Source organism: Triturus cristatus, chromosome 10 (genome assembly GCF_964204655.1).
Source record: "Triturus cristatus chromosome 10, aTriCri1.1, whole genome shotgun sequence".
Lineage (NCBI taxonomy): Eukaryota > Metazoa > Chordata > Amphibia > Caudata > Salamandridae > Triturus > Triturus cristatus.
The window spans coordinates 556,923,901-556,949,602 of record NC_140593.1 but is presented as its reverse complement, the minus strand read 5'-3'; the positions used below and the strand labels follow the sequence as shown (position 1 = coordinate 556,949,602).

At 48.2% G+C, this 25,702-nt stretch overlaps 1 protein-coding gene across 1 annotated transcript in view; it reads right to left on the bottom strand.

Annotated features, from left to right (window-relative positions):
* Positions 1 to 7,940: 7,940 nt before the first annotated feature.
* The window catches only part of LOC146789718 (tetratricopeptide repeat protein 21B-like), a 468,517-nt gene continuing 450,755 nt past the window's right edge, over positions 7,941 to 25,702 (bottom strand). The window contains exons 22-23 of the mRNA XM_085630126.1: positions 9,630 to 9,697; positions 7,941 to 8,642 (exon numbers count right to left, since the gene is read on the bottom strand). Of these exons, the coding sequence (XP_085486252.1) occupies positions 8,565 to 8,642; positions 9,630 to 9,697 (146 nt within the window). The 3' untranslated portion in view covers positions 7,941 to 8,564. The remainder of the gene's footprint in view (positions 8,643 to 9,629; positions 9,698 to 25,702) is intronic.

The following is a 25,702-nucleotide window of genomic DNA, read 5'->3' as shown; positions in this document are numbered from 1 at the left end:
AGAGTGAGCACGAATACCCTCAGGAGGAGTCTTACCAGCCAAGGCGTAGCAGATCTTGATGGTCAGTATAATCCATCTTGACAGCGTGCGCTTGTGCACCGCTTTACCTTTAGAACGACCAACGTAGCCAACAAAAAGCTGGTCATCAATACGAAAGTCCTTGGTCCTGTCCAAATAAAAACTCATAGCCCTCTTCGGGTCAAGGCGATGGAGTCTGTCTTCTTCTTTGGAAGGATGAGGGGGTGGATAAAAAACAGGGAGGGTAATAGACTGCCCCAAATGGAAAGGAGTAACAACTTTTGGCAGGAAAGCAGCCCTGGTCCTGAGAACCATCCTTTCAGCATGTAAGGTAAGAAAAGGAGGTTTGGAACTAAGAGCTTGAAGCTCACTCACCCTCCTTGCCGAGGTTATGGCTACAAGAAAAACCACCTTAAAGGACAACAGCCTCAAAGGACAATTATGAAGAGGCTCAAAAGGGGACCCCATTAAAAAGGTTAAGACAAGATTAAGGTCCCACTGAGGCATTACAAATGGAGTAGGAGGAAACATGTTTGTAAGGCCCTTGATGAACCTCAGAACAACCGGAGATTTGAATAGCAAAGGTTGATCTGGAAGGCACAGAAATGCCGATAAGGCCGAAAGGTAGCCCTTGACCGTGGCCACAGCACAGCCCTGCTGAGCCAAGGAAAGAGCAAACTGAAGCACATCAGAAAGATGAGCCTTTAAAGGGTCAATGGACCTCTCTCCACACCACTTTACAAACTTAGACCACCTCTAGGAGTATATGGACTTGGTGGAGTGTCGCCTGGCCGATAAAATAACGTCCACCACATCAGGTGGGAGAGAGAAGGAACTCAGGTTGCCCCGTTCAATCTCCAGGCATGAAGGTGTAAGCTCTGGAGGTGGGGGTGTAGAACCTGCCCCTCCGACTGCGAGAGGAGGTCTGCCCTCAGAGGGAGAGGGAACGGAGGGCACGAGGAGAGGTGGAGAAGATCTGTGTACCACACCCTTCTTGGCCAGTCCGGGGCGATCAAAATGACTTGGGCCCGGTCTTGGCGAATCTTCCTCTGAACCCGAGGAATCAAGGGTATGGGAGGAAACGCGTAAAGGAGTCGTGAGCCCCAACTCAACTGAAACGCGTCCCCCAACGCCCCCTGCATCGGATACTGGAGACTGCAGAATGACGGGCAGTGCGCGTTCTCTCGGGTGGCAAAAAGGTCCACCTGAGGAGTCCCCCACGTCCGAAAGACGCGACGAACCACCTCCGGATGGAGCCTCCACTCGTGGTCGGCGGAGAACTGCCGACTGAGACTGTCCGCACGCACGTTCAGCACCCCGGCCAGATGATTTGCCATCAGACAAATCTGATGGTCCTGAGCCCAGGACCATAGTCGTAAGGCCTCTCTGCAGAGACAAAGAGACCCTACTCCTCCCTGTTTGTTTATATACCACATCGCGGTCGTGTTGTCCGTCAGGACTTGAACTGACTGACCGCGAAGGGAAGGGAGGAAGGCCTTGAGTGCCAAACGAACCGCCCGCAACTCCAGAAGGTTGATATGAAACAACCTCTCCTCTGGAGACCAAAGACCCTTGATCTCCAGATCCCCCAGATGAGCTCCCCACCCTAGGGTGGAGGCATCCGTTATCACTGTGGCCACCGATGGAGGTAGATGGAAAGGCTTTCCTCGGGACAGATTGCCCTCCACGCTCCACCAAGACAGATCCGCTGCAGCTTCTCCGGAGATCTTGATCGACTTCCCGAGATCCCCGTTGTGCTGATACCACTGCTTGCGGAGGCACCACTGGAGCGCCCTCATGTGCCAGCGTGCATGGTTGACCAACAGAATGCAGGAAGCGAACAGACCGAGCAGGCGAAGGACCTCCAGAACTGGAACAACCGCTCCACTGTGGAATAAAGGGACCATCTCCTGAATGTAGAGAATCCTTTGAGGAGGAGGGAATGCTCGACACACAGTAGTGTCCAGTACTGCCCCTATAAACAGGTTGCGTTGAGAGGGCACCAGGTGAGATTTGGGCACATTGATTGAAAAACCCAAGTCGAACAACAGCTGAGCTGTCACCTGCAGATGACGCTGCACCATCTCCGGGGACTCTGCCTTCAGAAGCCAGTCATCCAGGTAGGGAAAAACCGGAATCCCCGACCTCCTGAGATGAGCAGCCACCACTGCCATCACCTTTGTGAAGACTCGAGGTGCAGTAGTAAGACCAAACGGGAGGACCGCAAACTGATAATGTTGCGACCCAACCGTAAAACGGAGATACTTCCTGTGCGACTTCAGGATTGGGACATGGAAGTACGCGTCCTGCAAGTCGAGCGACACCATCCAGTCTCCTTGCTGCAACGCTTGAAGAACCTGCGCAAGGGTCAGCATCTTGAACTTCTCCTGTTTCAGGTAAAAATTCAAGATTCTGAGGTCCAGAATCGGACGCAATCTGCCGTCCTTCTTGGGGATCAGGAAATACCGGGAGTAGCATCCCTGACCTCTTTCCTGCTCCGGAACCACCTCTATTGCGCCCTTCTGAAACAAGGCTTGAACTTCTTTCTGCAGGAGAAGCAGGTGGTCCTCCGAGCAATAACCTTGGCAAGGAGGGTAAGGGGGAGGAAACTCCCGAAAGGGAAGGGCGTACCCAGTCTCTACGAGGTTCAAAACCCAAAGGTCGGTTGTAACAGATTTCCAACCCCGTAGAAAGTAGGACACCCGACCCCCCACAGGCCTTACAGGATCCAGGATGGGGGATCTAGGGCTGCTTCCCTGAAGCCTCATTTGGAGCAGAGGAGGAGAAGGAAGAAGAGGGGTTACGACCAGAACCTCTCCGACCCCTTTGCTTCCCTCTATAGGAGCGATAGAGGGGATTCTGCTGCTGTTGTTGCTGCTGCTGTTGTGGCTGTCGGAAGGAGCGAAAGGATGACCTTCCGAATCCCCTAGCCTTACGGAAAGTTGAACCTCTAGCAGGAACCTGCAGACCCAAGGACTTCGCCGTCAACCTACTGTCCTTAAAACGTTGAAGGGCAGAATCTGCCTTCTCCCCAAACAACTTTTGTCCATCAAAGGGCAGATCCACCAGCGTGGCCTGGACATCTGCAGAAAACCCTGAGGAACGGAGCCAAGCTGGTCTCCTTGCGGCAATGGACGACCCCATAATCCTCGCCACAGAATCCGCCGTATCCAGCCCAGACTGGATCACCTGCCTGGCAGCTGCCTGAGTGTCCGCCACAACCTCCATGAAGGACGACTTATCCCCCTCAGGTAACTTAGGGGCCAAAGTTTTTTTAGAGTCCATCAGGGCATGAACATAACGCCCCAGCAAGCATGTGGCATTCGATGACTTCAACGCCATACTTCCTGAGGAGAAAGTCTTTTTGGCCGCCTGATCAACTTTCTTTGACTCCCTATCAGCAGGAGATTGGGGGAAAGCACCCGAAGCATGTTTAGAACATGAAGCCTGCACCACTAGGCTCTCCGGAGAAGGATGCGTGGATAAAAAATCCGGGTCTCCTGGCGCAACCCTGTATCTCCTTGCCACCTGCCTGCAAACTGCCGGAGCTGATAGAGGCTTCTTTCACACCTCCAACACTGGTTCCAAGAGAGCCTCATTGAAAGGTAACAAAGGCTCCGAAGCCGACGTCGGGGAGTGCAACACCTCTGTAAGCAGATTGGACTTGTATTCCACAGAGGGCAGCTGCAGATCTAACAACTCCGCGGCCTTCTTGATCACAACATGGTAGGGCGCCAATTCCTGTGGTGGAGAAGACCTTGCAGAAGCATGCTCCCACTCCGGGGTGGTATCCAAACCACTTGCTACCTCTACCTCCAAACTCATCCGAAGAAGAGTCGACTTCACCTTCTTCCACCTCAGCCCGATATCTTTCCTCCTCCAAAACCCTTTGGGCCTCCCGCCTCGATCGGATCCGGGGAGCCGGCGTCGTCGACGTCGTACGCGGCGTCGGTGGAGCCAAAGGCACCGGTGTCGGAGGCGCCACAGGTGGAGTCGGCGGCGCCGGATGCGGCGTCGATGGAGTCGGCCTCGGCGTCAAAGAAGGCTCCGAAGATTGACCATCCATCCGAGGTCGAGCCGGATTCCCAACCGGCGCCGGAAACTGCCAAGAAGGCGCCATCGGCATAAAAGGCAGAAAAGGAGCCTGAGCGTATTGCTGTGGCACTCCCAGAGAAAACGCCATCGGACCCACGGGACCTGCTGGTGCTCCGGATGGGAAGGATGCTCTCTGAAAAATGCCATACATGGCATTCAGAAATCCCGAAGGATCCGTACCTGGAGCCGGGAACTGGGGATAAGGAACTGCCCCTGTATCCTCCTGTGGAGCCACCGGCGTCGGCTCCTCAGAATCCTCCACCGGAGCCGCGGAGTCACCAGGCACCGGAACAGACTCTTCCTGCTCCTGCTCCACATCAGATTCCACCCGACCCGGAGTCGAAGCCTTGGACGGCGCCGGCGACGGCGTCGGGGAACGAGCTGGAGTCCGCTTCGGAGAGGGAGACTTCGAAGACTTATCAGGAGAAGGCGAAGGAGACAAGACCTTGCTCTGACGTCGACGAGGCGAAGCCGACCTCGACCTCTTAGACTTCGAGGACCGACGCCGAGAAGAATGCTTCCTCTTCTTATGGTGCTTCTTCGACTTCGACGACCTCGAAGTCGAAGACTCTCGCCTGGACTTCTCCTTTTTCCTCCCTCTCTTCTCCTCACCGATCTTCTTTATGAAGAGTTTGGTCTTCCTCTCCTTCAGCGCTTTAGGATTCATGCTCCTACAGCATCCGCACTCATCCACGTCATGATCAGAGGAGAGACACCATAAACAGTTCTGATGCGGATCCGTCATGGACATCAGGCCTCCGCACTCCCTACAGGGCTTAAAGCCCGACTTCCTCGTCGAAGACATACCGATTTTAACAAAAATACACCACTAGATTACAAAGTATCTAGAGAGCACTGGGAAAAAACCGTTGCGCGTCGACGGCGCGGAAAAAAGGGAACTGACGTCATCACGCCGACGTGGGCTTCTTATGGCTCCGATGACGTTGTACGGAGTCGCGTGCGGAGCCGATGTATTGTGACGTCGCCCACGTCGACGTGGAATGCTGGGGAAGAAAAGTTCCGTGGAATGCTGGCGCAGGGGATATTCACAAGGTGAGGAATCCACTGGCAGATGTATCCATCAGAAGTTAAGGTCCTTAAGCAGGCAGAGTACTGCTTTTGTATCCTTCAGATACGTGTTTTTTTGTAGCAGAGGATGGAGAAATGCATCTGCAAATTTTGAAAAGTGGTTCCAGGATGGAACCGATCCCAGAGACTAAGGGAGGGCCTGGAGGGTTCTACAGTGACTTATGAAATTTAGGGATAGTGTAGAAATAGGGCACGATTGGTTGGGTATTGATCATAAGTTCACCTTCTTTCTTAGTGACCCAATCGTGTGTTAGTGCTTCTTCAATCATTCTGGTAATCCCAATTCGTAATCGTTCCGTAGGGTCTTCTTTGAAGCGCTTGTAATTTTTTTCATCTGATAGGAGTCCGAGGCATTCTTTTTGGTATCCCTCAGTGCTTTGTAGGACGATACCTCCGCCTTTATCTGCTGGTTTTATTGTACTATCACTGTTGTTGGCCAGTTCCTTGATGGCTTCTTGTTCTTTCTTTGTGGTGTTATGGAATGTTTTTAGGTTCTTGAATCAATTTCTCACTTCTTTTAGAACCGCCTTCTCAAAGGCTAATAGTTCTACCGGTAGCGTGACTTGTGGCGATGTGAAAGTGGATTTAGGATATAAGCCAGTGTCTCCTCTTTGATTATCCATAGTTGTTTTGTTTCCAAAAAATACCTGTAGATTTATTTTTCTTATGAACTCATTAAGCTCACAGCTGAGTAGGAACTTATCTAAAGTTGGTGTAGGTACAAAACCTAATCCTTTTTCTAGGACCGTTAGTTGTGTCCTTGATAGGGTATTTCCTGATAAGTTTACCACTAGACTGGATTGTTGCTGGTTATCGGATAGTTCGGCGGACCCATGCTTGCATGCAATGGGGGCGTCATCCACAGAAACACGTTGATGAGGCCGCCGTAGACAACACCTTAGTTAGGTGGAGCTGACGACGTCAAGGGGTCCTTGATGTCATAGTCGACACATATGTAGACATCATTGGCATCTACGAGGCAGTAAAAATGTATGCCTTGCTGTCAAATGGATTGAGGTTCATTTAGGTAGAGTGAACTCCAGGAAAACAACCAGAGCTGTAGGCACCGACAGCGAAGTTAATGAGGAGAGGTATTTGCATTTCTCCTGTGAACTGTCCTTCTGTGACCCGAAAAGAGTCTAAGAAGGACCTTAAAGCGCATCTGGAGTACCGTACTCCTTTGCTGTCCTCATTTGACAAGTATTCTGTTAGACACCATAGGAATAACCTTCTCTCTTACCTTATAAGGGTGGATACAATAAATAAATCCATAAGTGGAGTATCTGAAAGAAAAACAATTAACTCAACCACAGCCACAGGGTCTAGAGTGCCCCCCCCTTTTTTTTTTTTTTAACTGCTTCTGTGGTAATAATAAAGATGAAATGTAAGAAATATGAGTTGGTATAGCTGAGCAGAGCTCAAGAGACAACCTGCACACGACGTGCAGTAAAAAATCTAAGGGATCCAGCCTCTGTTGGGAGTGTTCTAAGAGAGTGCTGTCACCTGATTGGTTATAGTTCAAGTTTGGTCCTTTTTTTTTTTTTTAAAAAAAAGGACAAAGATAGGCTATTAAAACGTCTTTGCATTACCATTATAGCCTCTTAAACTATTAGATACTGCTTAACTATAGTACCGTGGGACTCCCACCTCAACGAAGGGGAATGATCAAGCATGTGAATCTATGAAAGATCCAATACTAGATGAACATTGTTCAGCTCTTACATTCCATCGATGATCTAATTTCTATTACACTGCACCTCGATGAGCTAGGGGTGCAGGTGGACACCTGCAAAATCTACTTCGCTCTTACAGGGGCTCTGGACTAGGGCTAGTGAGTCCTTCACAGCCAATGAGGGCATTAAGAGACACCAGATGCATTTAAATCCTCTGGTACTATGTCCTGCCAACTCCATGGACCATGATTTGCTACTCACCAGGATGATGCACAACTTTTTCAAATCAATGGCATTATGCAACTTAAGACTACTTTAATGGAAGGCAGCCTTTAAGTGCCCATAAAATCAGTCAGGTGCATAAGAGAGCTCAAAGCCCTTTGTGTCTTAGAGCCCTTTGCAATGTTTTATAGTGTAATTCTTCAAGTTCATCCTTCCTCTTCTCTGAAATGTTGTCAGATTGTCACCTAGATTGGAATTTGGTTATTCCCACTTTCTTCCCAACGCACAAGTCTCTTTGCTGAGGAGTCTCAGCATAACTAGACTTATCTAGATTAAACCAGGCATATGTGTTTGCCAGAACTGCTTTTTGTGAACCTTGAGGGTAATAGTGCTGGCACAGTATGTGCTAAGGCCACCATGTCTAAGTGGATAACAGCATGCATCACCCATCCTTTTTCCTGCTTGTACACAGCCCCAAGGAATTATTTTCCTTAATGACTGAAAATTTCAGAATAAATGGCAGGCATTAGTCTCCGCATCAAATTTTATAAGCTAGATTTTGTCAATGATACTAACCTATTTCTTACCTATAATCTTAATACCACATGGAGAAGTATGTTAGTGCATGAGGCTTCTTAATAATTATTTGATCAGCAGAGTCAAATAGATTCTCACTGGGTCACTGGAAATTGATCAAAATGGGATAGGTGATTCTATCGCAAAGAAACAGGGATTGTAAATGACTCTCCAACACTTAATTCAAATAATATCATTATAAATCGTGCCTTGAAAATGTGTTTTTATATGTGACATCGGTTGCGTAAATTAGACAAACATAATTGATTCAAATTATAGATCTATTTATTATACCAATATAAAAATATAACTTTTTACAATATATGAAAGTCATTAAAATAAATTCATAAATAGCACTATGAACACTAACCAGATAGTTATAAGATTGCTACAGAATAACTCTTCCGGTATATACGAATAGTTCATTTTCTAATATGATGTCCAGATGTGCTTTGACCATTTATATTCTTCATTAAATAGTTCCCTTTGATAACAAAAAAAAGGTCTGTCCAATGGGTCTAAAATTATATTGTGAATATTTCAGCATTTTGGCACTACAATATAATTTTTTCATAGTAATATTAGATTAGATGAAACCTTTATTATATCTTTGGCAATTTTGTTATGCTTTCAATGTATCAATTAAACAACCACAGACCAAATAGGTGGAGGGAGTCTTCACAATGGGAAAGATTTGAGCAGATATGTAAAATTGGTGGGGTGAACAGAGAATTGTAACTTTTAGCATATTGGCTAATTCAAGGGCCACAAGATGCAAACATCTTTGGAGTATTACCCATAGTTTTTGTCACCATTGAAAACTGAATAGGCATTATGAAACAAAAAATCTAATTCAACTGGCAACTTTAAGCAAATTGGATATTTTTATTCTTAAGGTTTAAGAGCTGCTTGAGCCTTTTCCAGAATTTCTTCTCGAATCCTCGGGTAACTGGGATGAGTTTTAAGAACCTGAAAGCAAGAACAACAGTCTGTAAGGTGAGTGCATTTCCAAACATAATAGTCAAACCATTCGAGCACTGGAATCATGGGAGCAGCACTGAAGATAGTGGAGAGGCATGCAGCCAATAATTAAGCTTTATAGCCTGACAGTGGGCAATCCCAGTCATTAAAGACCCGAGCTGAAGGCAAGGGCCTTTAACAAGGGAGCGGGCTTTTGATGGACAGGAAATCTCAGCTACGGCAGGCTATAAAGCTATCAGAGCATTCTGCCCCAGAATGTTCTAATTAGTAAAACAAAGGCCTCATGGAGCCTGAAGGGGTCAAAATCCTCTCGGGCTCCATGAGGCTTTTGTTCTCCGCTGTCGCTGTGAATGCTCTACAGCTAAAAGCCATGCGCAGGGCCAATGCTGTTAGCTTTTGAACATTCACAGTAAGAGTACTTAAAAAGGGGCTGAATTCAGCCCCTGGTGCACCCCAGCTTGGCTGAAGTGCTTTTTGTATTTCAGCCAAGCAAAGGAGACACATGAGCTGAGCAGCATTCCCCCACCCTCCTTCTGATGCTCAAGTGACTCTGAGCTAGGGAGGGGGAAGCCTCCGGTGTGCCCTGCAGCACAGCCTCTGCCTTTTGCTTTCTCCTGCCTACTCCATGTATTTTGGAGAGGCAGGGAAAGAAAAAGGCAGAGGCGGTCTATTAGAGCTTTGAAATGTTGAGTGAGGCAGGAATATACCAGTTCCTATAGGCCGCTGTTGCTCCATTATCTTCAATGGAGCACTCAACATTCCATTGTTCTAATTGGTAACATACGTCTTCTCCAACATTTCAATGTTTGTCATTCTGTCTCTCCCTATTTAATTCATAACAGTAGATGAAATGTTTTAATAGCCATGTACCCCTCATGCCTGAAGCTTTATCAATATTTAAAGGTCTTCACTCGGTTTATAGACCCTCGCCTGTGGCTCAGGCCTTTAACTCGGGAAATAAAAAGCAAGACTTACCTTGTGACAAATGTCTATTGCATTCAGATATTTCTTCCCCTTCAAATAATTGAATGCCAGTTTAAAACCTAGAAAATTAAGGTGGAACAAGAGTAAAAATAAAATATATAATATTTACCAACCCACCTGAACACAATCCAACGTTAACATGTTTCTCGTTAGAGTGTAATCATTGTAACAAAACTACACAAGTCTACTTAGAGAGTAAGCTTGAGTGCAAAAGTTGCAAGCGCTCACAAGAATGGCTATCAGGTAGATGCTCTATGAAAAACCACAGTTTTATTGTATGGCTGCACAGATGACATGGCAGAGTGCTCCCCATGTTGATAATGAATGTGGTTGTTGTGTTGCTTGTGTTGATCAACACTGAAAAGGAAGGAAAGAAATACTGTGGAGCTAGAAAAACTACCTAGAACTCCAGCGTGTTGATATGGATGAGGGAGTTTAAAAAAGGATTATAAGTTGCAATCTTGGAAAGTCCCATGGGTGTGCTCCAATCAAACTCAGAGGGCTCAGTAGTGACCATCGGCTGATGGCTGGAAGAAATTAAATGACTCCTTGAGACCACCATTAAACCATACAGGAGATCCTGGAAAACTGTCAACAATAGAAAATTAACCATGCCCTGCTCAAACGACTGGAAGAAAATCATCTGTGAGTGAGAAACTTCTTTCAATACTAGGTAGGTCAAGTTGGAAGAGTAGAACTACTAATCCAATGTTATAGTAAGCGACAGGATGATCCCGTCGATTCTGAACATGCCCATAGAGTGCCCTTTTTTAAAATCTATGAACATGTCCACCCCAGGGACACCGATTTTCCAACCTTTGTGCTACGAGCATACAGAACCTATCCGATCACATATGAAGAAGACCAGGTCACTTCTCTGCCAAGGCGCAAAGATCAACATTTCCCAGGACTACGCCAGAGATACAGTTATCAGGAGAAAAGGGTTTTTAGACCTCAAATGAACACTGCTGTACAGAGCAATCCAACACTCTCATTGATCCAGCCAAATTTAAGATGGTTTACCATGAAAGAGCCATGTGTTCTTTAACCCAGTGATTTGTGAGTGTTCTTAGACAACACTATAGAGTTTCACATGGAAGACTCCGAGTGGTCCTGGTTGATGACAATACTCACTCCACACCTCAGATTCACAGATCACTGCTGAGGAAGTATTGTCGCCAGAGGGAGTAACAGTCGACTGAGGGCCCTATGGCTGGAGGTTAGATTATACTACCTGTGTTCTTACATACAAGTTAGCCCCCCAACAAGGCATTGGTCAGCGGTGTGAAGATCTGTAACCACAGGGGATATTGCTCTTACCGTTGATATAATTGTATACATGATACCCCTCGTATACCAGATTTATGCCGTGGAGTACAAATGTATTTGTATGCTGTTGTGATTGGATATATTGAACTACCTGTCTATGCACGATCGCGTTTTTGAGTTGTCCGCATTTGGTTTTATGCTGAAAACAATAAAAAAACAAATATACACTCACTCCACATTTGGTCAGCCCACCTAAACGATATCCTTTACAATCTATCACGATGCTTTATAAAACCAAGTACTGTTCTAGTGTTCATATTGCTTGTAACATTTTGATTGTTTTGCTTTTCAGATTTAACCTTATACCACATGCTCCCACATACTATTCATTTTCCATGATTGATACACACATGATCCATATACCATAATCTCTACCTTCCCTGCATCACTGCACCATGTTCATATAGCCATATACACAATACACGCACTCTACTTTTCTCCCCAGTATGTCTTCTCCTAACATGACATATTACCACTGATGTGTGTAACTATCTTCCACATGGTCTCTGCCTATGCAGGCTATGTGACTTTGACCTGTCTCATGCTAAACTCATCACCTCCTACGACATGTTCTACTATTATAATCATAGGTCCTGCACTCCATGGTAAGTCCCACATTCCCCTGATGTGTTTTCCAATGATCCGTCATACGGTCTTGCACGGAACCAGACACATGACACATCAGGTATCATATATATTCTAGCCTTGTGTGACCTCTCAAAATGGACCTTCGCTCATTGTTCCCTGTCTAGTAAGCAGCTGTCCTGCCCACAAACTATTTGAGCGCCTGGGTCATGTCCCCCCCTCACCTTCCCATTCATAATATGCTAGGCACAAAGTTTCCCATCATAAAGTTCTATTACCTATGCAATGCCCCACTACAGCTACAGTGTTTATCCAGGACACTTTATCACACTTCAAGCTACATCCATCTGCTCGCATACAGCAAGTCCACATTATAACGTCCCTTGACACCTCACAATGTCTCCACACACTTGTTAATGTGTATGTGCATGTATATGCTCATGTATTATTATCCTTGTTATTGATGTTGACAATGATTGTAATACCGTGCATTAAGCCATGTGTTTTACTCGCTAGCATTTATTGCCAGTCAGGGTCCTACTGGTTATATACTGTTTACACCTTGTTGATCCACATGCGTTGTTGCGGGCTCGTGCCCTCCTTTTTGCGCTTATTGGTTATATCTTATTGCTTATATTCTGCAGCTGACATCCACTGCCCCACACTCTACACCTCGCCTTTTCAGACTTTTTTCTCAGTTGGAGAACGATTGCTCTCCCCATGACACCCTGACTCAAACAGCACCATGCTTAAAGTGATTTCACCTAAAGCCAAAGGACTCAACCACCCGGTAAAGCACAGAAAGATTTATGATACTGCCACTCTATAAAAGGCAGTTTGGTTTTCTTGCAGGAGACCAAAATTACCTATACAGATGCACTTTCCTTCCGTACGGGTTAGGTATCAGACATTGCTTGCTTGCCCGCTATCACCCAAAAAGTCGAGTTCTTACACTGATCTCCAAAATTTCAGAGCTCTCAATTATTTCATCGGAACCAGATAACAATGGTACATGGTTAATTACACAACTACAAAACCCCACCACAGAAATCTATGCAGTGAAAGTATATGGCCCCAACATAGACAACCCTAAATTCTGGGATGCCCTTTCTGCCAAACTTGCTCTCTTTCCCCGGATGCGAGGATTATACTTGGTGGCGATTTCAACCTTCTATTGGACCCTCTCTTTTAGATACAGAATCCCTACATCTCAAAGCGCTTCACGCCCCATGTTCGGCTCACAAACTGGCTGATGTCTGGAGACTCCACAACCCCACTGGCTGCGACTTTACCTTTTTCTCACCTCCTTATAACACTTTCTTCAGAATCAACTACCTCATGGTGATTCCACTCTCCTTCCACAAGCCGCCTCTACCTCTATACAATTGATCCTTATTTCGGATCATGCAGCCATCTCATTGCAACTCCAGCTCCTTCCCTCTCCCCGAAATCAAAGGCCTGGCGTATGAATTTAGAGATTCTGGAGGACTCATATGCGGTGAAGGAACTCCACGATGAACTATCCCAATTTGTTCAAATAAATTATAACTCTGTATCCTCTCTGGGACTCCCTGACATGCTATTGTAGAAGTAAAATAACAGGTTGAGTGTCGTGGGAAAACAGACATAAAATCATCCCTAGACCTATTGTCCTCAAAAATTAAATCTAAAGAACTGAGTTACCGGCAAAATAATGAACCAGCTACATTAAGACAACTTAAATGTGAATTTAAATCCATAGTCAATAAACGCATGCATCACTGGGTCCATACACAAAAAGGCAAAAGGTTGTGCTACCTTAAAAAGGCTGGTAAGTCTCTGGTGGCCTATCTGTAGTTTAAGTGTAACTCTAATCTCATCCAAAAGATCAAAGATAGACACTACAAACTTCAACTGAAATGATACAAAGTCAACATTTCTACACCAAATTATACACTCCCTCGACAAACAGGCCTTTTAACGATTGCTCAACCTTCCTGAAGTCCGTACAAATCAAGCAAATCTCCAACTCTGATAGAATCTCGCTTGCCAATCCAATCACAAGTGAGGAGATCATTCACGCGATAAAAAGTATTCCATCTGGTAAGGCACCGGACTGATTCTAGATCACATTTTATAAAACCATTCGCCCGCTCCAATATCACCACATTAGAATTGACTCTCTCCCACTGTGCTACTGCTGGCTCAGAATCAGGACCCGCATCCAAAGCCACCATAGTGGTGATCCCAAAGATGGTAAGGACCATCTGACCCCAACGATTTTAAGCCTATTTTCCTCATCAATATGGAAGCTAAAATCTATGCAAAAATTCTTGCAAACCGTCTCACCGCCCTGATTCTCAAACTAGTCCACCCTACTCAATCTGGTTTTATCAAAGGACGCCTAGATAGTGACAACATCCGTCTCTTCTTCCATATTACTGAAAAAGCCTCCAACCCGCTTTCCCCACCAGTGGCGTCCACAGCCCTGGACATGGAGAAGGTTTTCGACAAGGTCTCCTAGCCATACCTCAAAGCTGTTCTCTCGAGACATGCTTTAAGAAAAGAATTCACAACAATGTATAAAGCGGGTTAGCCCTGTTAATCCAACCGCATCTGGGCAAACAAGCATACATAAATACAAGTAATGCGTTGGAACCAATCTATCCTTAACAATAAATAGATGGACAACATCAATTATTCCTTCGAAACAAGGTTCACTCCCTGGATTAATCATATCAATCAATATCATTGACAGAAGGCAGTTTTAGAAAAAAACTTTTTATGTATCTATATGCAAAGAAATAGACACTTTTTATGTTCAACTATACATGCCAATATAACATTGTTTTAAACAAACTAAAGGAAATTAAATCCCCCAAAAATTAAATTAAAAAACTCAATTAAAAAAACAAGGAATATATCCTCTATTCCCTATTCCCCTATTAGTGAATATGGATGCTCTCCCTTTTTTATAAGAGCATTCCATTGTCTCAGATAGCCCTACTACACAGAACTATGAGGAAAAAACAATATTCTCTGAACAATTTGCTTAGTACTTTTTTTAAACTATTTTACAAACAATTTTGATTTGTCAAGGGCTTCTTCAATTCATAAAGTCGACGCGTTTCAGCCCAACTTGCTTTGGGTCTCATCAGGACTAGGGTGTATAAGGATATCTTTCAATAAAGACACCAGTCTCATTGAATAGTCCAGGCTCATCAATATAGTAAAGTCTGGAATGAATATCCGCCGGATAAACAGAGATATCTCAATAGTTCAGTTCGTAGTGATGTAAGTGCAACGTATTATTTGCGTCACGTAATTCGTCTCGCAGGGTTTAACTTCCTTAATCCTTTATTCATGCATTAATTCAGTGTGCTGTGCACGCGTTCTCATCCGACTCTCAACTTAATTCCAAGTCCGTGGTAAATGTCACCAAAATGTCGAAGAAAAGAATTCATCACAATGACTATGGCCCTATACTCCAACCCTTCAGCAATAATAGAATCAATGGAACCCCGTCCCAGCCCTTTATGCTACAACAGAGTACCCGTCAAGAATGCCACCTATCTCTGCTACTGTTCTTACTTACCATTGACCTTTTGCTCCTGATGCTAAATGAATTGCCAGACATCCCAGGCGTCTCCTTTAACAACATCCCATACAAAACAGCTACATATACAGACAACATCTTGATATTTACAGAATCTCCGGATCTCGCGATTACTGCAATGCTATCGTGTATTGATCGTTTTTCTAACTCGTCAGGTTACTCCCTGAATAGAGACAGCACTGAAATCCTTTAGCTGAATATCCACTGCCATCCCTCAATGGCAGTGAAATATACTATCAAATATATTGGGATATGGTTTTGTAAAGACCTCGCCGAATCCATTTCCGTCAATTAGAATAAAACCGTGAATAAAATAAAAGACCTACTATTAACGTGGTCAATGAAGAGCATATCCTGGTGGGGTAGATTCAAAACCATCAAAATTATGGTTTCATCCTTGATTAACTTCTTATTAAATATGTTACAGACTCAACTCTACGCCAGACTTGTTTCTTAAAATTGACAAAGCTGTTTCACACTTCCTGTGGGAGTATAGAAGACCCAGAATTAGTCTTAAAAAACTGAGGACAACCACAAAAGTGGGTGGTTGAGATTTCCCTAATTGGATATCCTACCAACCTGCCTACCTGGCATCCCAGGGCTTACAGTGGTTTGAAACTGACCCTGTAAAAAAACAACCTATATGGGTCGACATGGAGTCTTCTATCTGCCACCCCTTTCCACTCTGACTATGTCACAACATCCTTATACCCAGTCCCGTACCATCTTGAAAGACACTGTGTACACCACACTTTCCTTAGATGCAACACTAGAAACCAATATTTGTAAAGCAACCTTGATATCACTACGGCACAATAAGAAAATACATATTCCTAACTCCCTTACCATCGGACAGATATGGGCAACTAAAGGGATTGCAACGATACCAGACCTCTACGATAAAGCAGATCTGATCTCCTTTACCTCCCTACAACAAATACAATCTCTCAAACATGGACTTCCATGACTTTCTTCAAATTAAGGCCAAAATATGTAAGCTTGGTCCCTTTCATAGCTCACCCATACAACAGAAACTTCGATTGATACTATCAAGTGATCATGCTGCTTCATAATTCTACAAAATCCTTACCACCTCTAAATCCCCACGCCATCCACCTTTGACACAGAAATGGGCTTAAGTGGGTTTACACCTACTTCAGCACAAACTGATTCCTTCTCTAAACCAGACCAAATGTTTTGCAGCACACTTCATGTACTGGACTCAAGGATGGCAACACTTGCTGGGCATGCAACTCATTCCCTGGCGACGAGTAACACATGTTCTTCTCTTGTCCTTTCCTGTAATCCTACTGGGAAGATGTTTCCCTACAGCTACAAAAAAAAATCAAAATCGACCATTTCCTTATCCTTCCCATAATTTTACTAGGACCTCATCTGGCCAATACCCCAATTGATCCATCTGACATAGATCTTCCCCTCCTTGATCTTTTACTCACCATTGGTATCAAAGTAATACTGATTGATTGGAAATCTAGTAACAACGTATCTTATCGTATCTGGTGGGCCCGAGTTACCCATCTAAGAAGCACACACATAACCCAATCTAGTAACAAAGGCTGGCCTGTAATCTCCCAACGTATTTAGGAAACGCTTGATCTCTTTATTCACAACACTCCCCCACCCCCCCACCCCTAAAGGGAAATCTGCATCTCACCCCCTGGCCACAGGTTCTCCCTGAAACACCACAACTTAGGTTTTAACTCCTCTCCTACTGACTCACATGACTCCACCTCTCCCCCTTCTGTATCCTCTCAACCCTTCCCCCTAAGTTATAGTACTGGACACAATCGTACAGATGTGTACAATATGCATATATTTCTGCTTGCATTTCCCAAGACTCATCATATTTCCTACAGCTACATACCTCTCCTATACATCAAAGCTCTATCCCTACACTACAATCTGAGTATGGCTTATAGTTAATGGTGTTCTAAGAATTCTGTCAATAACAAACGCAAGCATCACATGGATGCACATATCTTGACATTAATTATTTTATTTAACCTTTCCTTCTCCCTTATTGTTTCCTTCTGTATTGTTTTTTATTCATTAAAATGACAAAAATATCTTTAACTAAAAAACGAATAAAAATATAGGACAACTACTCTCTTCTTGGGTCCAGACGGTGTCTCTTCTCCTCTTTGGAGGGATGAGGCAGAGCAAAGAATGTAGGCAGAGTACTGCTCTGGCCTACACGGAAGGGAGTGACAACCTTCAGAAAGAAGGAGATGTGTGTCAGGAGGACCAGTTTGTCCGGGTAAAAGGAGGTGTAGGGAGGGGGCACAGGGAGGGGCGATGTAATGGCCACTAAAAAGGCAGATTTAATGGACAGTAGCCAAAGAGGGAAATTAATCAAAGGTTTGAATGGCGTACACATCAGGAAAATGAGAACAAGGCTGAGTCCTCAATGATGCATGATATATGGCGTGGGGTGAAACGTCTGCTGCAGACCTTTAAGGAACCTGGCTACAACAGGGGATTTGAAAAGAGTAAGTTGGTCTGGCAACCTAAGGAATGCATAGATTGCAGAAAGATACCAGTGCCAATAGCATAGCCCTGCTGGGCCAACGATAGGGTAAACAAAAGGACCTTGGATAAAGGTGCCAAAAGGGGATTAACACTGTGTAAAGTGAGTGAGTGAGTCTGCATTTGTAAAGCGCATGGCTACCATAGGCTTTCCAGCGCTGGAGACAAAGCCACCAAACAATCAAGCGATCAGAAGGTTCCAGAGAACAGCAGAGTCTTCAGTTGTTTGCGAAAAGCGAGATGATTGGCTTCGAGTCGGATAAGATCTGGGAGCTGATTCCAGCATTTGGCAGAGATGAGGGAGAAAAGACGACCCCCACTCCGAGCTCGGTATACTCTGATCTACGGCTAGATGTTTTTTCTCCGATCGCAAAGATCTTTTAGGGAGGTAAGGGGAAATAATAGATCGGAGGATTGGTGGGGCCTTAGCTGAGAGTGCCTTATGGGCAATGCATAAAGCCTTAAACTGAATTCTCTCGGCCACTGGAAGCCAATGTAAGGTTTAGCCGATTCCTGATTGTGAACCTGCATCAGCAGTCGGGCCGCACAGTTTTGAACCGTTTGCAATTTTTTAATGGTTGCGGCTGGAGACCCTAGATAAAGCACATTGGCATAATCAAGCCTCGAGAAGATCAAGGCTTGCACCAAAAGCTTCCTGGCAGAGAACGGCAAAAGTGGAAGAACCTTCCTAATCATTTTTAGAATGCCATAGCAGGTGCCTGCCACCCTGCGCACCTGTTCCTTAAAGTTCAGGCTGTAGTCCAGCCACACCCCGAGACTTTTTATTTGAGTTTTGGGGTTAGGCATCAACCCTAAACATTTAGGCCAAAGGGTGTTGATGTCCATATTCGTGGTTTTACCAAAGAGCATCAGCTCGGTTTTGGCTGCATTCAGCTTTAGGAAGGAGTCATCCATCCATGGAGAGATCCCCTCCAAACAGCTGGCCAAGTTGCTCTTAGCATTGTCCAAACTGTTAGGGACCCAATCAGCTGAGTATCATCAGCACAGGAAATGATGTTAACCCCAAAGGGTTTAACCACCTCGGCCAGAGGGCGCAAATAAACATTAAAGAGTGTAGGGCTCAAGGAAGAGCCCTGCGGCACTCCACATCGTAGAGGCACTCTTTCGGACCTAACATTGTCCTCAAAGACCTGGAAGGATCTATCCGTCAGGAAAGACTCAAGCCGTTTAAGCACGATTCCTGACACCCCAATCGCTCTAAGTCTTGTAATCAGAAGTTGGTGATTAACAGTGTTGAATGCCGCACTGAGATCGAGTAATATAATAGCTGCAGAACCGCCACTGTCTAAAATTTTACTGGCTTCTTCGACCACAACTAACAAGGCTGCCTGTGCCTTGTTGAGTTCTAAAGCCCGTTTGAGAGGAGTGTAAACGTTTGTTCACCTCCAAAAAAGTGGAGAGAATGGAATTGACATATTTTTCACATATCTTTGCAATCCTTGGTAGGAGTGAAATCGGCCGATAATTAGCAAACACTTCAGGATCCAGGTAAGGTTTCTTCAATAGGGCTATAACCATAGCTCGCTTCCATGAGGATGGAACAATCCCTGAGGACAGCGAAATGTTAATGAGCTCCATAATAATTGGGGTAACAGAGTTAGAAACCCGATTGAGAGTCATAGGGGATGCAGCATCACTTGAGGAGCCAGATTTCAACTGCTCCATGTAGGTTTTTAGAGAATTCAAATCCATAAGAGGAATGGTCTCAATGAGACACTCCAGTGATCGAGGCTTTGCCTCTACGGTGGTCATTATCGAAGTTGATAAAGGAGGAATACACACCATGATACAAACTTGTCCCATAAGCACACATATATGGACTTGGTGGAGGGACGCCTGGCTGCCAGTACAACATCACAGACTTCGGGCAGAAGGTCAAAAGCGGTCAACTGTCGCTGCGCAATCTCCATGTATGTAGGTGGAGAGTGTGTAGGTTGGTGTGCAGAACCCTACTGTATTGCTGCAATTGAAGAACCTCCCGAAGAGGCAACCTGACTGGCGGACTAATGGTCATGCTGAAAGTTCAGGATACCAGACTCTCCATGCCCAATCCAGAGTCACAAGAATGTCCTGGGCCCTGTAGTCGAGAACTTTAAGGAGTGAAAGAGACCTTCCACCACTACCAGATGGAGACGCCCATCATGTTCTGCTGCACATCTTTGGCTGAGTTTGTCCGCTCTGGCGTTCAGAGAGTCTACCCGGTGTTGACCCCACAGGGAAATGCCCTAACTTTCTAGCCATGTCCAGAGGTGCAGGGCCTCTTGACACAGGGTCCACGACCCCACGCCGCCCAGGTTGTTGCAGTACCACATGGCCATGGTGTTGTCTGAACAGATGTACCAGCCTTCCCTTGATTGAAGGGAGAAAGGCTTTTAATGCAAAGCGAATCGCTCAAAACTCCAACAGGTTGTTGAGGAGCTCGGACTCCACTGGAGACCAGAATCTTCTGATCTTCAACTTTCCCAGATGGTCACCCCAGCCGATGAGTGACATCTCTCACTACTGTTATATCTGGTTGGGGAAGGGAGAGGGGGTTGCCACTGACCCAATCGACCCCCTACCCTTTCAAAAGGAATCCCAACAACTGGAAGGGGAATTAAGGAGGGCTTACAGAAATCCTTTACTTTCTGGGACACGTTGGGCCAGTAGAAGTGTGTAACCAACTTACTCTAAGTTTTGGACTGGGCAAGTTGCCCAGCTAGGGGATGTCATGGACCAAAGTGAGTAGAAGAACAAGTTACTTACCTTCGGTAACGATGTATCTGTAAGAAACATTAGTTAGTTGGATTCCTCACCTTAGAATATCCCCAGGCGTCAGACTGGATCCAGAAGATTTTTCGTCGGCAATACCCCTTGCGCGTCGCTAAGCGTCGTCTGCGGCTCCGCGTCCCTCGTTGGCGTCGTGCGCCGGAATGATGTCGTCGGAGTACTTAGACGCCGCCCTCGCGCGCTGACGTCAGTTCTTGTACATAGCTTTCCGCGCCAGGAACGCAGAGCCATGCAAGAGACCGACACTGGTGCCAAAAAATCTAGGGCCCTGAAAGGGATAGCCTTAACCCTAGATGTCAGTTCGCAGAACGGGGAGGATGGGTGGGTCGGTGAGGAATCTAACTAACTAATGTTTCTTACAGATACATCGTTACCGAAGGTAAGTAACTTGTTCATCTGAAAGAAACACGTTAGTTAGATTCCTCACCTTAGAATAGATACCCAAGCAATACCAACCCCGGTGGTGGGTCTGCGAACCAAGATCACACCAGAAAGTCCTGGAGGACAGAACGGCCAAAGAAGCCATCCCTCCGGACTTGGCTGTCAAGGCAATAATGCCTGGCAAACGTGTGTAGCGAAGCCCACGTCGCCGCCTGACAGATGTCCTGCAAAGGGACTCCCCGTCCCAAGGCAGTAGTAGCCGCCGTGGCCCGAGTAGAATGGGCGCGCAGCCCAGCAGGAGGGTCCTTTTTAGCCAAGGAATAGCAAATTTTTATACACAAAACGACCCACCGAGAGATGGTCCGTTTGTGCACAGCTTTCCCCTTCTTAGCGCCCACGTACCCAACAAAAAGCTGGTCGTCGACCCGGAACTGTTTTGTGCGGTCCAGATAAAAGGAGAGCGCACGTTTTGGGTCCAGACGGTGGAGCCTCTCTTCCTCTTTGGAAGGATGCGGAGGCGGAAAGAAGGTGGGCAAGGTGACAGACTGCCCAAGGTGAAATGGAGTCACCACTTTAGGAAGAAAGGAGGGACGAGGCCGAAGGACAACCTTGTCCGGATGAACAGACAGAAAAGGAGGCTTTGAAGATAAAGCCTGGAGCTCCCTCACCCGTCTAGCCGAGGTGATGGCTACCAGAAAAGCAGTCTTAAGAGTCAGAAGACGAAGAGGGCAATTGTGAAGAGGCTCGAAGGGAGCGCACATCAAGAATGTCAAGACCAGATTCAAGTCCCACTGAGGCATTACAAAAGGGACCGGAGGGAACGTGTGTGTAATGCCTTTGAGAAAGCGTGTAACCACAGGGGACTTGAAAAGAGAAGGCTGATCAGGAAGCCGCAAGAAGGCGGAGATGGCAGCTTTCAGGGTGCCCAGGGCAGAGCCCTGCCGGGCCAGAGAAAGAAGAAAGAGGAGAACCTCAGAAAGAGGGGCGGAAAGGGGATCCACAGCCTTTGCTGTGCACCATGCCACAAATTTGTTCCACCGGCAGGCGTATACCGTCTTAGTGGAGGGACGCCTGGCTGCCAGAATGATATCACAGACTTCAGGAGGCAAGTCAAATGGCATCAACTGCCGCCGCTCAATCTCCACGTATGGAGGTGGAGGCTGGACAGGTTCGGGTGGAGGACCGTCCCCTGCTGCTGCGACAGAAGATCCTCCCGAAGGGGCAGACGAATCGGGGGATCGGTCAACATACTGAGTAGCTCGGGATACCAGTATCTTCGTGCCCAATCCGGAGCCACCAAGATGACTTGGGCCCGGTCGTGCCTGATCTTCTTCAGCACTCTGGGCAGAAGTGGTATAGGCGGAAAGGCGTACAACTCCACTCGTGACGAAAAGCGTCGCCGAGCGAGTGCCGCCTTGGAAATTCCAACGCGCAGAACTGCTGACATTGCGCGTTCTCTTCGGTGGCGAATAGATCTAACCAAGGCTCTCCCCACTGCTGAAAGAGACCTTGCGCCACTTCGGAGTTCAGACGCCATTCGTGATCCATCATGCACCGGCGGCTGAGTTCGTCTGCTCTGGCGTTCAGAGAGCCCGCCAGATGTTGAACCACCAGGGTGACGCCCTGGTGTTCCAGCCATGTCCAGAGGCGCAGAGCCTCCTGACAAAGGGTCCACGACCCCACCCCGCCCTGTTTGTTGCAATACCACATGGCGGTGGTGTTGTCCGTGAACACCTGCACGACACTTCCCCTGACAGAGGGAAGGAAGGCTTTCAGTGCAAGCCGGATCGCTCTCAACTCCAACAGGTTGATGTGGAGACGAGACTCCGCCGGAGACCAGAGGCCTCTGATCTCCGCCTCTCCCATATGGCCACCCCATCCCAGGAGGGACGCATCCGTCACTACGACATGCTCCGGTTGGGGAAGGGAGAGGCTCTTGCCCTTGACCCACTCGCGGTCCATGAGCCACCACTGCAACTGTTGTGCAGTGCCCTCCGAGATCAAGACAAGGTCGGACAGGTTGCCGTGATGCTGGGCCCACTGAAACTTCAGGTCCCACTGCAGAGCCCGCATGCGCCGCCTGGCGTGATGCACTAGTAGGATGCAGGAGGCCATCAGCCCCAGAAGCCGCAACACTAGCCTGACCGAAACCCGGGATAGAGGCCGAAAGATGGGAATCAGGGCCTGTATATCCCGGACCCGCTGTTCCGGTGGATGGACCCCGGAACTGCGCCGAATCGAGAACCGCTCCGATGAAGAGGAGCTTCTGAGAGGGACTCAGGTGTGACTTCGGCACGTTGATGGAAAACCCCAGCAAATGCAGGAGATCCGCCGTAGTCTGGAGGTGGGAGACGACTGCCTGGGGCGAGCCCGCCTTCAACAACCAGTCGTCGAGATAGGGGAAGACTGGAACCCCTGATCTGCGCAGATGAGCTGCGACCACCGCCATCACTTTCGTGAACACCCGAGGGGCACTGGTGAGGCCGAAGGGGAGCACGGTAAACTGAAAGTGCTCTTGGCCCACCGTGAACCGCAGGTAACGCCGGTGGGCCGGCAGGACGGGGATATGGAAATATGCGTCCTGCAAGTCCAACGCTACCATCCAGTCTCCAGGGTCTAGGGCAGCTAAAACCTGAGCCAACGTTAGCATCTTGAACCTTTCCTTTCGGAGGAAGGCATTGACGTTCCGGAGGTCCAAGATAGGGCGTAGGCCCCCCTTGCCCTTCTTGGGAACCAGAAAGTAGTGGGAATAACAACCACGACCTACTTCTGGACTCGGAACGCGCTCGATGGCCCCCTTGGCCAAGAGAGCCGAAACTTCCTCGCGGAGAAGATTCAAATGATCCCCCGAGATACGGTGGTGCTGCGGTGGCATGGCTGGAGGGGTCGTCTCGAAGGGGAGGGAGTAGCCCCTTCGGACGATTTGCAGCACCCACCTGTCCGATGTTATGGACCGCCAGTGGAGCAGGTGATGGCGAACTCTGCCGCCCACTGGCGTGGTATGGGCCTGAAAGCTCGGACTAGGAGGGCTTTGAGGCGGATGCTGCCGGGGTGGAAGTGGGCTGACCACGTCGGCCTCCATTTCCGCCACGGCGGAAACCACGTCCACGACCGCGCGCAGGTTGGTTCTGCGGCTGGTGGCTTTGCGGACGTGAGGAGGCGCCCCTTCCTTGGCCACGAAAGGGGCGAAAAGCGGAGGTGTGCGCCCGCGGAGCCGAGAGGCCCAAGGACTTGGCCGTAGCCCGGGAGTCCTTAAAGCGGTTCAGCGCACTGTCCGCCTTCTCACCAAACAGGCGAGTGCCATCAAAAGGCATGTCCATGAGGGTGTTCTGGACATCCCCGGAAAATGACGTGGACCGCATCCAGGCGTGGCGGCGGAGCGCCACCGTGGTGGAAATCGCTCTACCCAGCGAGTCCGTGGTGTCAAGCCCACATCGTATGGCGTGCCGTGCTGCATCCCTCCCATCGGCCAAAGCCTGGTTAAGACGCGTCCAGACCTCCTCCGGACACAGGGGCAGCACGTCCTCCACCGTATCCCACAGGGAATGGGAATAACGGTCCAAGAGACAGGTGGTGTTCAAAGACCGCAGGCCCAAACTAAGCGAGGAGAACAGCTTCTTACCGAACTGTTCCAGTCTCTTGGAATCCCGGTCCGGCGGAGCGGTCAGGAAGGAGGATTGGGAGGTAGAGGCCTGGATAACCAGACTCTCGGGGGTTGGGTGTTGGGACAGGAAACTGGGGTCGCCCGGAGCAGGGCGGTGGAGCCTGTAAACGTTCCTATCCACAGGAGGGAATGTGGAGGGCTTGGACCAGGTGCCCTGCAGAACGTCAGTGAGGGCCTCATTGAATTGCAGCAGAGGCTCAGTGGAGCATGCGGCAGACTGAAGCACCTCAGTGAGGATGTTAGTCCTCACAGCCACGGCAGGCAGCTCAAGCCCAAGGGCCGCGGCCGCCTTGCGCAGCACCACAGAAAAAGCTGCACCCTCCTCTGAAGCCACAGTCGGAGGAGAGATGAATCCAGTGTCCGGTGAGGTATCCAATCCAGTGTCCGGTGAGGTATCCAATCCAGTGGCCTCCCCCAGTTCATCTGCCCAGTCCTGAGAAAGTTGCTCTTGAAGGGCCATAGGGTCCTCAGACCCCTCCCAGTCGCCCCCGTCATCCGATTCCTGGTAAACAGGAGGAATGATCGGAGCCGGTCGATAGACAATATGTGTCTGTAGCGGCGTCGGGCAGCGCCGCATCGGCGTCGGGACCGGACAGGGGCTGAACCGGGGATCGACGTCGACCGGAGTCGGCGTCGGGGGTGGTACCGGTGTCGGCGCCGGCGGAGGAGGCGTAACGAGGTCGACCGGCTTCGACGGGGGCCCAGGCTCGGGCCCCTCGGGGACCTGCGGCGTCGGGGCCGGAGCCTCCAACGGCGCCGGGGCCGGAGCCGCTGGCACGCGAGGTTGCCCAGTCGAGGCCGCGGGGCCCGAAGGCGCGCCGGCGGGCGTCGACGGCGGGGCCATGCTCCTCATGGCCGAGAGGAAGGCACTGACCTCCGCCGGCGTCGCGTCAGTCCCAGGGACCGGCGGGTATGGGGACTTGCGCGGCGCCTGCGGCTCCCGCGGAGGCGCGGGGAGGGAACCACCCGGACCCTCGGCCGAGTCGCACGACCGGCGAGGGCAGTCCGAAGAGCGGTGTCGCCTCTTGGACTTATTGGAGTGCTTCGACTTACCCGAAGACTTCGAGCCAGACGAGCGATGATGTCGAGTGCGGCTCCGCGACCGATCCTTGGACCTCTTCCTGGACCGGGATCGAGAGGGGCGCGGAGCCGAGTGGCGAAGCTCGAGAAGCT